A 17,131-nucleotide genomic window follows, 5' to 3' on the forward strand; every position below is an offset into this window, starting at 1 on the left:
GCCCATACTACCGCTCTTCACAGGAGTATGGGTTGTTCAAAATATTGTGTTCATATGAAATCATATGAATCATCTCATGTTCATGTATCAAATACAGGATAAATGCATTTATGTTGCAAAAAAATAAATAATGGTCATAGGTCATATAAGTAGTAGTATTTGGGGTTCAGAGCAGAAATGTAGCTCATGGTTTCACATGTATGCAAAGAAGATGCCAAAAAAATGAAAATATGTCACAACTTTAGAGCCTATTGTGAAACACAATACACTTCATTGTGTTGTGACACTTGGTTGCCAATACACACAAGGGGTGCATCTTTCTGCTGTCAACTGGCCTTCAAAACAAAGCTACAATCTTCTTGGTCTAATCAATAGAAAAATCCAAAGAATTGAGTAGAGTCTCCCTGGTTTTAAACGAATTATCATTGACGTTATAATTATTATTCATATAATTAACCTTGGCCAACCCAGGTAAAAAACAAAACACTTGTTTGGTGGTTTCAACAGTTTTACTTGCAATGAAATTCAAGCATATATCACAATGAACACATGTGAACGTTTGGCTCTCAAACGATTTAAACGACCACCGACTGGATGGGTGTCGGTCCTACACCTCGTCACGTCCACACGCTGCTCACTCCCTCGGACACACGCTTCAGTTGGACTCCCGTCTTCAGTTGGACGCCACGGTCTGGTCGATCCAGCGGCGCAGGTACGACACGCGTGCGTACACGGCCGGGGTGCGCACGTTGCAGTTGCTGGTTCCCCAGGAGACGATGCCCACCTGGCTCCAAACGCCGCTCCTCTCACAGACCAGCGGTCCGCCGGAGTCGCCCTGGAGAGGAGACGGTACTGTTTAGTCGTCTGCTGCATTCGCTTCTCCTTCAGCTTGTTTACATCACAGAAGTGAAGCAGGCCGCAACCGTATCAATGTGTCATCATAACGTGTCCATGACTACCTGGCAGGAGGATACTCCAGAGGCTCCAGCGCAGATCATGGCGTCGGTAATCTTGTTCTGACCCCAGTACTGGCGGCACTGAGTGCTGCTGAGCAGGGGGAGGGAGGTCTGCTGCAGATAGCGAGGGCTGGCTGAGGACGGGATGAGAGGCAGGGGATGAGGACTGGCTGTTAGTGAGGTGAGATGCCTAGGATAAGGACTGACTGAGGATAGGATGAGGTATAGTGGATGAGGACTGGCTGTTAGTGAGATTAGATGGAGAGGATGACTAATGATTATCCAATACTTGATGATCTGTAATGGAGAGTGGGCAGCGATGTCCCGTTAATATTGCATTTGCATTCACTACAAAGAGCTCTCAGCTCCCTGGGTGACACAGATTGAGGTTTGCTCGCTGCCTCTCTACCCATAACCCCTCCCTTCCTGTTCATCACATAAGACAACACATGAAGAACCCACAGAACCCTGGGATCAGTGCAATCTAGTTCCAGAGATTCAAACTGCCTTCTAATGTGGCTCTTTTGGTTCCTGAATCCGCTGATCTGAGTGTGCGGAGACCTTTGTCAGACGGAGGCCTATCTCAGACAGAGGCCTATCTCAGACGGAGGCCTTTCTCAGACGGAGGCCTGTCTCAGACGGAGGTCTGCCTCAGACGGAGGCCTGTCTCAGACGGAGATATATCTCAGACGGAGACCTATCAGACAGAGGTCTATCTCAGACGGAGGTCTATCTCAGACGGAGGCCTGTCTCAGACGGAGGCCTGTCTCAGACGGAGATATATCTCAGACGGAGACCTATCGGACAGAGGTCTATCTCAGACGGAGGTCTTTCTCAGACGGAGGCCAATCTCAGATGAAGGTTCGACTCACAGGTCTGGCCGGTCTTGCCCCAGCCGGTGGTGACGCAGCGGGTGCCAGCGGCGGGGTCGCTGCCGGGGGTTGCCAGACACACGGGGGAAACGCGGGACGACATCCTGGCTGGGTAGGCCAGCCTCAGCAGGGTGACGTCATTGTTGAAGTTCTGGGCGTTGTAGTAGGGATGAGTGATGGCCTATGAAAGAGGGGGGGGGGGGGGGGGGGGGGGATACCACAGGATGCAGACAGAGAGAGGGTTACCGGGACGGAATGGACGCTTTGGGTGTCATAGAGGAGCTATGCCCCAGGTTTGAGTCACTGAGGAGCATCTTTGTGGCGGTCAGATGGGTAGAGAAGCCTTGTTACCCTGGCGATGGAGATGACCTGGATCTGCTCGGCGTTGGACTGGCGGTCGTGCTCTCCCAGGACGACGCGATGGCGACCCGGGCTACAGAGACGGAAAAAATAAGAACCGTGAGGGTTCAGCAGGCGAGAGCTGGAAGAGAGAGAGAGCTGGGAGAGAGAGAGCTGAGAGAGAGAGAGAGAGAGAGAGAGAGAGAGAGAGAGAGAGAGAGAGAGAGAGAGAGAGAGAGAGAGAGAGAGAGAGGGAGAGAGAGAGAGAGAGAGAGAGAGAGAGAGAGAGAGAGCTGGAAGAGAGAGATAGAGAGAGAGCTGGAAGACAGAGCGAGAGCTGGGAAAGAGATGGATGCTGTACTCACGTGACGCGGCAGTGACCAGCGGTGACCACCCAGTTCTGGTTGATCAGAGAGCCGCCACAAAAGTGGAATCCACTGGTTTCCTGAGTAGAGGAATCAGTCACATGGTCATAAAATACACGAATGGATCGTAGTAGTTTCATCTGACTGTCACTGGTCAAAATTAGTATATTTGTATTATGACTATTAGATGTATGCATTCATTTTCTTTTAAATGCTTTTATCGAAAGATGCTCTAGAGTAAATACAGGTTCATCTTATTAAGGAGCTGTGTGTGTTTGTGTGAGTGTGTGTGTGTGTGCATTGGACTAGCATTGGACTAGCTTAAGCCTGCAGGGCAAACTGGCAGTGCTACCCTTTGCAAACCACTCTGTGTCCCACTCTATCCTCTCAAACACGACCATTGGAGAGGACGTCCTTATCTTTTGCATTAAGGCCCGCTTACAGGTATTGACAACAAAATACAACCTGGCAATCTGGTATCCGTCACAATACAACCCACACTGCATCCTACATCCCACCCCTTGCACTAAAGAGACAATGGCTCACATCCTAAACGGCTGTAGCTTTTACAAAGGACTGTACATCGCCAGACATGACCGTCTGGTGGACTTGGTCTCACAAGAACTCAGACAAGTACAGGACAGAACAACACACATGTATAAGCACAGCACTGTGAAATTGAACTGGTTTGATCATAATTGTACTGATAACAACCTACTGTGTAACATCCCAAACACCCCAGACATTGTTTTCATTAACCAAGCCAGAAAATCACTTACCATCTTTGAAATAGGCTGTGCGTTTGATCTGTATTTGGACACTTGCTTCACATCCAAGTTCATGAAATACCATTGGTAGAATGTATCACAGCTCTAGGATATAACTGCCAATTGATCATACTTGTGTTCGGAAGTCTGGGGCATGTACACAAACGTGTGCTCCGAGGTTTGCAGATAGGTGGACTGCAAAAGGCTGATGCGAAAAGAGTTCTAAAATTCTGCTCAGTCTCAGCGACCATAGGCAGCCTCCACATCTGGAAAAGACGTTGTGTTGTCTATCCCTGAATGCCATATTGTCATATGCAATGCTTTAACCTCAGCTAAACCATCATCATTTCATCTCTACTCCTCTGCGTGCTTAAGCATTTTGCACATTCAGTGTCTGGTTAGTTTTCAGATTGAAACCTTCTAATTAATGTTTGGATCAAAAAAAAAAGAGAAAACTTTGTTTTGCTTGTAGATCCAAATAAAATAATTTAAACCTGTGTTTGTGTGTGTGTGTGTGTGTGTGTGTGTGTGTGTGTGTGTGTGTGTGTGTGTGTGTGTGTGTGTGTGTGTGTGTGTGTGTGTGTGTGTGTGTGTGTGTGTGTGTGCGCGTGTTTGTACCTGGAGGGACACCTGCCAGGGCCAGGACCCGGACACGGCGTTCTGTCCGTTCACAATCTTGTTGTCTTCTTCTCTCACCTGGGGCCTGATGGATGGCATCCCACACCCTGAATACAACAATACGTGGTCAACACAGACGCCCCCCCACACCCTGAATACAACAATACGTGGTCAACACAGACACCCCCACACACCCTGAATATATAAATACATGGTCAACACAGACACCCCCACACACCCTGAATATATAAATACATGGTCAACACAGACGCCCCCACCCACCCTGAATGCACCCATACGTGGTCAATACATGATCAATACAATACATGGTCACCACGTCGCCTTCAATGCGTATGACACACACACATCATAGCATACGCCGTAACTCTCCATACTTGCAACATGTTAACACGAAGCTAACATTGTGAGAATTGATGGAAGACTCTAGCACTCACCAAGGCCAGAGGCCACCAGAGCGAAACAACTGAGCATCAAAAACATTACTACAGTAGACTGTATTCCACGTTTGTGATTAACCCCCCGTTGGAGCCCTTCTTTTATAGCTGCCCACAAACCCTCCCTGGGTGATATGTGCAGCAGTCCACATGTTACCTCAGAGATAGCGATGGGAAAGCGCTGTGTAAGGTCTAGCGGTACACAGCTGGGGTGTCGTTCAAGGCCCGCAAAACAGAAGAACATTGCACAATAACTCCACAGGAATTGGAGCATTTGTGGTCAGAAAATAAGATATGTAAAACTAAGCTGTGTGCTCTTTACAATGTACTTGGATGAACAGTTATGATATGGAGAGCTGAATGATGTCCTCTGTGTACATGGATGACCATTTCGTCTGAATTTAATGTATATCAAGCTTTATTAGGTATTATGTATTAAGTATTAGAGCATTATGTATTATGTATGATTCCTTATGTGAAATATTTGTGATTTCTTTTCTGCTGCTGTTACTCATGCAAAGCATGTTTAGTATAACTTTAATGTGCCAAAAGGGAAACTTGTCTTGCAGTCAGGTACACATGAAAAACACAATATACACAAGGACACACGACAAAGAGATAGACACAGGATAATATAAGTTAAAAAACGGTCATACTTATCTAGTCATCAGATTAAAATACATTTACAGGTATGTGCAAAGAATTGTGCAAATTGAGTATTGCGCTAGGAATAAAATAGTTTTATGTCCTATTGGACTTAGAAAGAGGGACTTTTAGTCTCTGGCCTGAGGGAAGGGCCCCAAATGAACAATGAGGGGGTGATTTTTACAGTCCAATATAGACATTGTTTTCTGAGTAACCTACTTGTGGATACTTGTGGACAGCCAATCAACTTCGCAACCACCTTCACAATATGGCTGAGTTTGTTTCTGTCCCTAAGGCTGATGCCCCCATATCAGGCAATACAAGAAAAAGTGAGAACAGACTCAATTAAAGATGTATAAAATAAAGACAACATAACCTTATCGACATTGAAAGAATTAAGTGTCCGAAGGAGGTACCATCGTTGTTGCCCCTTCTTGCAAATAGTATCAGTATTAACGTCAAATTTGAGTTTATTGTCTATCATTGTTCCCAGAAATGTATACTGGTCAACCATCTCTATGCAGTTTCCATATATGTAAGTAGGTGGAGGAGAACAAGATGCTTTCTTCTAAAATCAATGGCCATATTTTTTGTCTTTGAGATGTTAAGCTGAAGAAAAAAACAATTGACAAACTCATCAGCATGTCCTTGAATAGCCGACTCTATATAAAGAGACTCACCAGTATAGCCTCAGCATTATAGGAATCATACACAACATTCAAATCCCAATGCATTCTTATCAATGGAAGATGGAAGATGGCAGCCGGCTCTGTGATGTGACAGGCAGGGAAGAGAGAACACATGATGACTAGTGATGGGTCGTTCGCGACCGAATCAGTTCAAATGAATGAATCTTTAACAAGACCGAACCCAACTGATTCTTCTCTCTCATTCGTCTCGTTCGTTCTCAGACTTGACACCTCCTAGACCCACTAGTCGCTGACTCGCTGTTAGTTCACTGACTGTGAGCGGGGAAGAGGCTTAGTGAGCGAACGTACAATAATACGATTCAAAATCAGGGAAATGGTAACGGCATGCTGTCTTTTGACTTTCTGTTTCATGCCAGATTAATAAAATATTTGTATGTCTCGTCAATCAGTCTATTCTTTAATGGTTCTTTCTCCACCCGGGACCCCCACCATCATTGCTTAATCAAGTCTATTATCTTGCTGATATGTTAAACATCCAATATTCAACTACAACCCCCCTCAACACAACATAAAGTTGTAATGTTGTGTTGATTGATGACCGACTTCCCCGATCGTTTGAGAATGAGAACGAGGGAGCTACCGGAAACTTGACTGAACGAATGTCACACGGACGGTTCTGAACGATTTCCTCTTGGCGAACTGATCGACGCGAACTGAATCAAGGAAAACAATCATTGAATCCATCAATAATGATGACACTGGGTTTCACCTGGCTCCTGTCCAGCAAGGAGAGGATGTGGTTGCACTTGTCCACAATGGCCTTGTGGTCCTCCGGGCCGAGTATGTCCTGGAGCTTCTCTTCCTCTACGGATGTTGAAGGCCATCTCTGCCCTGCATGTTGAAAGGCCAGAGATTCTGGAGAGTTATTAGAGGTGACCTGGGCTTCGTCCTCAGCCTGTCCTGGCCCACCTCCTAGATATATAGATAACAACTTCATTCCTTCCTTAAATTCCTCCTGGTCCATGCGCTCAATGTGATGATAGACAGACACCCTGTGAGGTTCATACTGCTCTGCATTCATTCAATACGTAGTTAACTAATGTTCTAGTTCACTCAGGTTCCATACGTTATTCATGCGTAGTTCCATCATGTTCCATACATAGTACCCTCATGCTCCATACGTAGTTAATACGTAGTTCACTCATGTTCCATACGTAATTCATAAGTAGTTCCCTCATGCTCCATACTTAGTTAATATGTAGTTCACTTATGTTCCATGCGTAATTCATACATAGTTCCCACATGGTCCATACCTAGTTTACTCGTTCTATATATAGTTCACTCATGTTCCATAAGTAGGTCACTCATGTTCCAAACATATTCAAGAACTTATTTAATTCCACCATTAATTCCGCCTAGTTTTGTTTGCATAATGTAGTTTCTAGATTCATGGGTACTGGCTACAGCATACCAGGGTAGAGCATACATCGGGTTCCTGCATATATTGGGGTACAATCCTTTATCATTGGTAAAGGTGTTCTTGTTTTCCTTGCCGGTGCTCTTGTCCACAGCAGATACATTCAGGTTGCCATCTGCATCAATGTCAAAGGTCTCCTCTTGGGGAAGGGAGTACCAGTAACGGGATACCTGTCATCTCAAATCTGTCCAGAATCGTATTGTCCTTGTTCATGGCTCTCTCCCCTTCATAGACTTGAGCCCTCCAGCGGTTTCAATTCCCAGGGAGAGGGGGGTGACGTCCAGCAGAAGCAGGTCCTGTACATTCAGACTTATCGCCGGACAAAAGGGCTGCCTGCACAGCTGTGCGATGACATAACCATTGACAGAGAGATTGTGACTGGGAGAAATGAGTTTGGGTTAAACATGATACGGATATGATAATACAGAACACACGCATATTGCCTAAACATGTTTATGACGTGATAATATACAATATGTACATGTTGAGTGAAACATGATAATGATTTTATAAAACAGAACATATAAACAGGGTTGAACATAATAATTATATGATATATGATATATACATATTGGATTAAACATAATGATATTATACTATAGAATATAATACATATTGTGTTAAACTGATAATATGAGACTACAGAATATATAAAAAAAGGGTTAAACATGATAATTATAGGATAGTACAGTACAGCAGGGACTGGATGCACCCAGCTGCTCCATAGGCCCCTTGCCTCATCAGGGTTGATGCTCTTTTTGAAGTTGGGACCGTCCAGAAGCAGCTTCTGGATCTTGAGGACGCGGGTGTGGAGCAGCCCAACCGGTACGATGACCTGAACCCGGGCCTTGTCCCTTAGGGCCTTCTCCACGGGCGGCAGGGTACCCCGGAAAAGTCTGCATTGAGCTCCTCGCAGCGATCTCTGGTGATGGAGGGGGAGAGGTCGACGCCCTCGTGCTGGGAATCGACCACAATGCTGCCCTGGGTGCTGCTGGAGAGGGTGCGCTCGGCTCGCTCGCAGGCGGTGCGGAGACTGTAAATGATTCTTATGAAGGTCTGTTAAAATAACCACTTCCTCCATGCATTTATTTTGATGCTGAGAACCGTGCAATGGCGTGCAATGGCGTGCATTCCATGATGCGATTTACCGCTACCGGAAACCAGGCTGAACGAACAAACGATTTGCGAATGACTCCTCCCAGTTCAGTCGAGTTTCCGGTAGCCCTGAGTCTGACTGACTCAGCTGAGAACCGTGCAATGGCGTGCATTCCATGATGCGATTCACCGCTACGGTCCTCAGCTGAGTTAGTCAGAATCAGTGGAGTTAGTGCTACCGGAAACTCGACTGAACGAACCAACGAACAAACGATTCGCGAACGAATCATGCGAACTGGGTCACGGAAACAAATCATTAAATCCACCACTAATGCCTGCTGCTGATACTGCTACATCGCCCCATGCTGTTCACATGGAGTCATCGAGCAGCACATGTTCCTGCATGTCACCGCATGATCCACTACGGCCATCCAGGGAGCGGTCTCGTGGATTCGGTGCATTGGTCAAGTACAGTCGCATTCATTGACGCAGAACTGAGTATTACCCCATATTATATGGTCTACGGTACTGCCAATAGGGTGAGCAACACATTAACAGCTTCTTAAATTGAACCAGGGAACATTTAATACTCACCTGCTCATCTACAACGAAGGAACTGTTGATACAAACTTTATACAGACGGACACATTCATGTGGACACTTTATAATCAAGGACATTTAAAAAAAAAAAGGAACTGCATTTCATGCTATCTGAAAATTGTGCTTATCATGGTATTTACCTGAACATTTACAGTTATTTGAGTGTCTGCACATTAATGTAACTGTGCTAGTTATTTTTGTGCTGGGGTTCTGATATTCTATCTTTAAACTGCTTAAGAGTTTGATCGTATCTGCTTAGGGGTTTTCATCTGGCTTAATAATTCTGAGTTTGGAGTTGATAATGTGAAAGTCAGGTCACGTTAGTGACACAGAGGAGCAGATAGCTGGTTCTTAGCATGAAGTTCAAGATTTGCAGAGGGAGCTCCACTCAGTGGCAGACGCACCATGCCTGAAGGAAACGACTGAAGTGGAGGAAGAAGGTCAGAGTCATCTCCAAGGTAAACTGGATGACCCACCTGAAGGTTCCAGACGCTCCGAACGTGCACGGAACCCTACAGAGAAGATGCGTGTACTACAAGTGGAGGAGGCCAAGAAAATGGAGAAAAGGCTGCTCTCTATGTACGAGCAATGGAAACTCAAAATACGCAAAGCAAGAGATCAACTGAAGTCCTACATGCCAGATGGTGACCTCTGGCCTCTCGTGGAAGAACTTAGGAAAAGTAAGGAAGACATAATTAACAAGTACTAACAAATGCAAGATCTTGCCACACCTTCCACTGATGTAAGACGACGAGTCGATACATGTGAATCAGTCACCACAGAAATCATTATCATTGCCCACAACAGAGCAATAGACGATGAAGTTGAGTTTAATGAGGAGCAAGAAAGACATCGCCTTCATGAACTCCTCCACCGTGACTATACAAAGTCTGTCTATGGATCCGCCGCGTCCTTGACAAGTCACAGCAAGTCTGACCATCACTCCATGACTTCGTCTATGGCGGCCACACGTGCGGATGCAGCAGGAGAACTAGCAGTGAAGGAAACCAATTATGAGATGATGGTAGCCGAAGAGAGACAAAGGGAAGTGATTCGAGAGTTAGAAGAACAACAGAGGATAGCTCTAGAGGCACAAAGGTATGAGTTGGAGCGATTGCAGGCCGAGAAGGAAGTGCGAGCAGCTAAGGCCAAGCTGAATGTGTATAATAAGGAGACAACATAAAGCTGCTGACTGCATCAACATTGAAAAGGATAAGGACACAAAGAACATGCCTGTAACTGCCGCTTCGCCATCCCATGTTGCAACACCCTCTCATAAAGACATTTCCTCACTGGCTCAGGTCTTTCAAGACAGCATAGCCTTGAATAGGCTCCCTGTTCCAGAGCCATTCGTCTTCAATGGTGATCCAATACGATTCACTGACTGGAAAGCATAGTTTTCCTCGCTCATTGACCAAAGAGCTATCACTCCAGCTGAAAAACTCTATTATCTGAAGAAGTATGTTGGCGGCCCAGTGCTGGATGTGCTGGATGGCACCTTTTTCCGAAACGATGATGAAGCCTACCAGGATGCCTGGAACAAGTTCACTCGTCGCTTCGGCCAGCCTTTTGCCATTCAGAGAGCATTCAGAGAGAAACTTACCAATTGGCCTAGGATACAACCTAAAGATGCCGAGGGACTCAGAAACGTCTCTGATTTTCTAAATGCCTGTCAAGATGCCATGCCTCATGTCAAGGTTCTCGACATATTAAACGACGACTAGGAAAACCAGAAGCTTGTCCATAAACCAGACATGGGGGACTCGAGTCACATGACTTGACTCAAATCAGACTCGAGTCGCAAATTTGAGGACTTGAGACGTGCTTGACTAACACTGATAAAAAACTCGACTTGACTTTGACTTGGTCTTCATAACTTGAGACTTGACTTAGACTTGAGACAGATGACTCAAAATTACTTTTTTAAAGTTAGATTAAAGGTTGGGTATGGGATTTGCGATACGCCAGCAGATTTTGAAAATACACAACTCAAATGGTCCTACCCCCTCTCCTTCAACGTTGACTCTGACTCCACCCATTCCAAGTACATGGACGCGCAATCATGCACGAGCACAAACACAGATGCACGAGAGCGAGCCAGGCTAGCTAGGTTGGAGTTTAGGGTTGTCTTCTAGTGCTAGGTCCTAATGTGGATTAGCTAGTTAGCTAGCTCCAGTAGCTACCGCAGGATAACAACAAACAGAAGCTTGCTCTGGGTCACGAGCTTTGAGTATGTGACCGTTTGATTGGTAAGTCGGTGGTAATGATCATAAAAACATTTTCAAGCTATTCACATAATGGTTTTGGAATGTTTTGAATAGTTTGAGTTATTGTTAATGTTAAGTCAACTGGAGGTAGGCAGGGTCAACTGCCCCTGCCTACCTCCAAGCGTTGGTCAAGCCACACAACCCAGCACGATCCGTCCGCTCAACTACCTCAGCTGGACGTCTGGTACCGCCATCGCTAAGAGCATGCAAAGGTCGATCAGCGAAGTCACAACTCTTCTCTGTTTTGGGACCTCAGTGGTGGAACGAGCCCCGCGATGTCAGGATCGCAGAGTCACTCACCAGCCTCTGCAAAAGACTTAAAACTCACTTGTTCAGCGTTCACCAGACTCTGTGCCCACCATTGTATGTTGTACGTCCTGGCACTTAATGTACGCACTTATTGTACACTCATTGTGTAGTATCTGCAGTAGCTGCTATTACTGCTGTATACAGAGAATGGGTTAGCCTAGTGATTGTTACGTGCACTTGGTTCTATGAACATCTTTACTGTACCGACAGCAATAAATTGTTTCACTTATTATGACCAATGTAGGCTATGATGTAAATTATTTTAGTCCATGCTATTTCTGATGTTTCAACATGTTTCAAGCTAACCACAGTAATGAAAGGTTTAATCACCACATAATGGATAACACCATATAAGGCTTTATAGATAAGTTAAAGAGTACAAACATGGACAGTTTGCAATTTCCGTTTAAGCCAAGACTGACCAAAGGATTACCTGGGTATATTAGAACATGTAGGTGTGGCCAATTTACCGTTCCGCCCACTCCCAATATAACTGTTTGTTTACCTGTGTTCGTGAGATGCCTCATGAAAAACCTCCAGAACGCAAGCCCGTTTACCTTGTGTCTCTGTTAGATAAGCCACGTTGTTGAAAATGTACCACTCTCCAAGTCATACCATACAGCACAAGACCACCACACCACAAAGGATCTAATTAGTTTATTATTAGTTTATTCCACATCAATTGGCGAGCAAGCCAGGAGGATCGCGTTCCAGACAACTCAACTCGGCGAGCGTTGTATTCTCAGTCAACACAGGTAAGCAGAGCCTTTGAAAAAATCAGTTGTCGTGTTGATTGACTTATGCACGGTTAGCCAGGTTTGTTTGTTGGGATCCATTTTCTCCTAAAAGAACCTGGCGTGTGGTATAATTAAGCAATAGATCACGCCAGGCTGTGGTATGTGCTCATTATACCACTGTTAAGTTGTGTTGTCCGGCCCCGACGCGCAGCGGAGGGCAGGCGACCCCCTTCACAGTGGTATAATGAGCACATGCCACTGACTGAAGTGATCTATTGCTTTTATACAACGGTTACTATTATGGCGAAACGAAAGTCATAGACACACTACATTTAAAAAGAAACCAAGAAAGTCAAAATAGCCGTTTAATTAAAGAATACAAAAAAGTAGTCCCTCCTGGCTGCCGCTATGCATCGACGGTCGCTATGCAACACACTTTAGCGAACCCTCCGAGAGAAGGCTCCGATAGAGCGGTTCGCCGGCAATTTATCCTATGGAGCAGTTAACTCGCCGTGTGCCTAAGCTTTCGTTAGTCTCTCCATCGCCTTGCTCACTCCCGGAGTAACAACATTTACACGCTCTCCATCATCCAGCATATGTTTTACTTTGTAACTGTTTCTACTTCCAGGCGCGGAGTGGTATGCAAACTTTCACAAAATGATCGGGCGTCATAGCAGTTATGTATACGCTCATTATACAACAGTTGGGAACCAATCAGATCGCTGGATTTAGGTGCCCCGTTGTATAATACTAGTTATTTTTAAAAAATGTATGATGACTATATGCTCTGTAAGGTGACCTTGGGTGTCTTGAAAGGCGCCTCTAAATTAAATGTATTATTATTATTATCGTGTGACGGAGTGATAAAGTCCAAGACGGTTGTTTATAGGAGGGTGTAAGCCCTCGGGCGTTCGAGTGATGATTGAACGGTAAACAAGATTAAAGCAATTTAGTCTAGGTGATAAAGAAACTAACTACAAACTAATATAGGAGCACTAATAATCCTTTAGGATTACTCGTTTGTCAGAATAAAAAGCCACCTTCGAACTAACTTAACTCACGGATTCTGTAGAAACTAAACGATCTACGAACTAATATAGGAGAACTCACTGATCCTTTAGGATTACTCGTTCGTTAGACTAAAGGGCCACCTACAAACTAATTTGAACCAACTCCCGGATCCTTCAGGATTACTCGTTAGTTAGCATAAAGAGCCACCTTCGAACTGATTCAAAATAACTAACTACAGATTCTCTAGGTTTACTCGTTCAATAAGGATAAAGGGAGCATAATACCGCCAATAAAAGCCTGTTCACTCGACATCCCAACCCGGCGGGAGGAGCGCGAACCCGCTGGGCCAGCGTTCATTGGAGCAAGGGTCATTGAGCCTAGGCGCACCATAACGGTCCACTGGTGTATCCCAGTTAGTCTGCTCCATAAACTAATATAGGAGCACTAACCGTCCTTTAGGATTACTTGTTCGTACAGACAAAGACCTGTCGACTGCATTTATGATTATGCAGCAAAATAGCTGAAGCTTTAAAGCAAAAATAGAAGGTGCACCGAAATACCACAAATTACCATTGTAACCTCAGAGATTGTCTGTTTCATTTTGTAAAATATGTGTTTTTATTTTTGGGGGTTTTCATTTGCATCCATTGTACTTTTTCCCGCTCTGTATCCACAACCCTCCCCCCACCTTTTCACACCTCACTCTCTTCCCCACCTCCCTCCCCGCTCAATTTGCACGCAACTATTGTCGGTCATGTTTAAGTTTTTTTTCTTATTGTTCTCCCTGCCCCGCTCTTCCTTCCACCTTTTAACACCTAGTCTGTACCCTCACACTCCCTTTGTTCAGTCACAGTCCTACCACTCGTCCACAGAAGTCCAGGTTAGGTTGGACTTAGAACGCCAAGTTACGACCAGGCGTATGGCGCATTTCCACTGCAGGCTGCGGAACGGATCGGATCGCAAAGGTGCGGGTCGGGTCGCGTTTCCACCGCCAAAAGTGGGCGTGACCCGGACTTTGCCGTACCCGTTCCGACCCCATTTTAGGGACTCCTCCGTTGCGGTACCCAAAACGAGACCAGACGCCTGAAAGGGTACCCTGGAATAGATTGGTCGACAGAATCGTCACTTCCGGGTGACGCGGGGATAAAAACAAACAAACAGTAGCCTCGAGGTATTATTCTTTACAATTAACATGTCGCGTAAAAAGCTGGCTTGGGCGAACAAGGAGGTGGAGACGTTCGTCTGCATTCTTGCGGAGGAAGACGTTGTTTACGATGTTTACGTAGCTGCCGCGGCGATCGACATCCGGCCTACCACAAAGGGTACTGTCGGCGGTGGAAACGCGACCTCGGAACTGAGCTGGGCTATACCGCCCCCTCCCTACCGCCCCTTTGCGATCCGATCCGTTCCGCACCCTGCAGTGGAAACGCGGCAGTAGTTACGACCAGGCTTACGCCCAGTTGGTGCAACCGGCCCCAGGGGTCGACCAACACCGGGAACTCTGTTGACTTCAGGAAATTCACATGCCAAACTGAGGATGTGAGAAACCGCCCAAAAAGGACTCTGTGGGTGTGTGGTAATTAATACTGTCCAGAACAAGACGTAGTTGAATCCACATAAACGTCTTTAGAGGCATAGTTTGTGTTAGGACTAGATGTCTGTTTTTGTGTTTGTTTGTGTGTTTTAGTGACTGTGTGTGTGCATAAGGGAAGCCATTCTCTAGTTGAAATCTGCAGAACACACATGTATTTTGGATAAATTATAATTACTGTGTTTTTGATTCACCAACATTAATTGTTTTAACAATCTGTAAAAGTTTGCATTTTTTTTTCTAAATGTATTCTCTTTTCTCTTCAGGAAGTGGCAATATGAGCAGTGAAGGACGCTTAACACTCATCATTTTAATTGTTTTTCTAGATTGTTGGGCCCGTCTGTCTGTTTTTGTGTGTTTTGTGTATCATGACAAGAGTGCACTAGACACTTGTGTTATGAACATTAATATTAGAGAACCAGGATGGTTAAAATAGACAGGGGGATTAACTACTAAAATAATAAGTTCAATTTAATAAATAATGCCCATGGTTTCCACCAGTGCGCAAGGGGGGAGTTAGGTGTTGCGGCTAATGGAGCTGCTAAAACAGCCTGCCTTCCACGTCACCCTGATTGTAGCGGAAGAAAAAAAAAAACCACCCCCAGCAACCACAACCCAGCAAACCTCGCTCTCATGCAAGCCAAGCGCTGGAAGTACTAATGTATGATAGTAAGCATTATTGTCCCTTAACACTAATATTCAGAAACAACACTGCCTCCAAAGGCTATTTGCTTAAGCAGAGGCATAGGCCTATACTTTCCCCTGAACTTTTAAACGTTGCAAACGTGCAAAAACATAATTATATATTTATGTGGCATTCAGTCCAATGCTTAAAATATAGCCTATCTGTGGCATCCAGTAGGCCAATGCGGTAAAGTGTGTAAAGTATGACCAAGTGTTTCTTTCTGTTCAATAGATAGAACTTTATCAATCCCCTGTAGGAGAAATTTGTTAATGTTTGTCCCTATAAAACAATAATGGTAAAAATATAAATACAAAACATGACAGTATGTCAAACCGTCCAATCTGAAGGCTCTACTTAAACACTCTGCTCACTTCCACCAATGCAAAGCGAACCGAACTGAGTGGGTGAGGGCGTAGCCTAAGTAGCCTAGTTTGTGAACAACCAAAAGAAACGCAACGCAAATTCAATGTGAACATGTATGAGGTGTTACGTATTTTAGGAACACAAGCTGTATTTCCCTCACTTAACCAATAGGGGGTAGGACCAAATATATAAGCCGTAAATACTACACATAGCCACAAGGGAAAGCAGGACATTACTGAAGGCTGCAATAGATACTTTAGTCACAGAGGGCAGCATCACAGACCAGGCGAGGAAAACTGAGGATTACGTCACACCGGTTCCTCTCCAAGTGTTCCAGTCCTCGCTGAGTCCATAAAGAAGCCCACCTGGCCACGAAAACATTAGAGCTCTCTCGGCAGCGATTAGACATACGTGGGTTTGTGGCTAGGATCAGCTAGGAGAACACTCTCGCACGTGCTAAGGCACATCTCCAATCACTCTTTACTTCAGAGCATCAGTTTACCATACCGAAAATACTTTATACAAATAAAGTCTCTTTAAAGCTATTCCTTTGGATTCGACCCCTCTTTCCAAGAAGAACATTGCAGAGGCTTTAATAAAATCCCGGACGATTTTGAAATTCCGCCACACATTTTTTTCTAAAGTGTCTCAAAAATAGGGCATGTCCGTGCAAAAGAGGATGTCTGGGTAGGCCTACCCTACGTACGGGAACCATTTGATTCCTGTCTGTTCCTCTGTTAAATAGCGGCGCAAGTTGGTGGGCGCTATCCTGGTAATTTCTCTGCGTGAGAAATACGAAGTGCGGCGTGTGAGCGTGTGCATGGGTTGAATTGCGAATGCGTGAGACTTGAGCCACCACATATCACCATGGTAACTCTGTGGACTACATGGAGTAGTAGGATTCCTTCCAAGCACGACATCAATTCAAGATAAATAGACCAGTCATTTGTGCAATTTTATTATGTTATAGGCTTACGTTCAACATTCCAAAACGACACGTTCAATGTCAATCTGATTAATACTTTAAATATATGTGTGATTTTATATATATCATATATTTGGATATATTGGTCTCTCTATGTCATTGAGAAATTACATAGAGACCAATAGGCTATATCAGATTTTTTCACGCTGACTGCAGAATGCACTTTTTTCACATTAACCGCACCGGCGATTTCTCAACCATTTCCTGATAGTTCCTCTTATCGTGTTGCAAGGAGCTACAACACAATTGCATCAAAATCCGTGAAACTGGGAATTGCAACTTCTCTATCGCAAGCGAGATCACTTCACCCACCGCAACACCACGAGCAGCAACACACGATATTC

General features: G+C 44.9%; 1 protein-coding gene across 2 annotated transcripts in view; it reads right to left on the reverse strand.

The window, feature by feature from the left end:
- Window positions 1-490: 490 nt before the first annotated feature.
- LOC115553277 (chymotrypsin-like protease CTRL-1) overlaps window positions 491-17,131 on the reverse strand; it is a 60,791-nt gene continuing 44,150 nt past the window's right edge. The window contains exons 1-7 of one of the 2 annotated variants that reach the window (XM_030369412.1): window positions 4,373-4,503; window positions 3,918-4,024; window positions 2,533-2,612; window positions 2,180-2,261; window positions 1,829-2,009; window positions 960-1,090; window positions 491-835 (exon numbers count right to left, since the gene is read on the reverse strand). In XM_030369412.1, coding sequence (XP_030225272.1) covers window positions 674-835; window positions 960-1,090; window positions 1,829-2,009; window positions 2,180-2,261; window positions 2,533-2,612; window positions 3,918-4,024; window positions 4,373-4,418 — 789 coding nt within the window. In that variant the 5' untranslated portion in view covers window positions 4,419-4,503 and the 3' untranslated portion in view covers window positions 491-673. Of the gene's footprint in view, window positions 836-959; window positions 1,091-1,828; window positions 2,010-2,179; window positions 2,262-2,532; window positions 2,613-3,917; window positions 4,025-4,372; window positions 4,504-17,131 lie in introns of those variants that run through there. The other variant, XM_030369413.1, reaches the window with a different exon arrangement.

This window comes from Gadus morhua, chromosome 11 (genome assembly GCF_902167405.1).
Source record: "Gadus morhua chromosome 11, gadMor3.0, whole genome shotgun sequence".
Lineage (NCBI taxonomy): Eukaryota > Metazoa > Chordata > Actinopteri > Gadiformes > Gadidae > Gadus > Gadus morhua.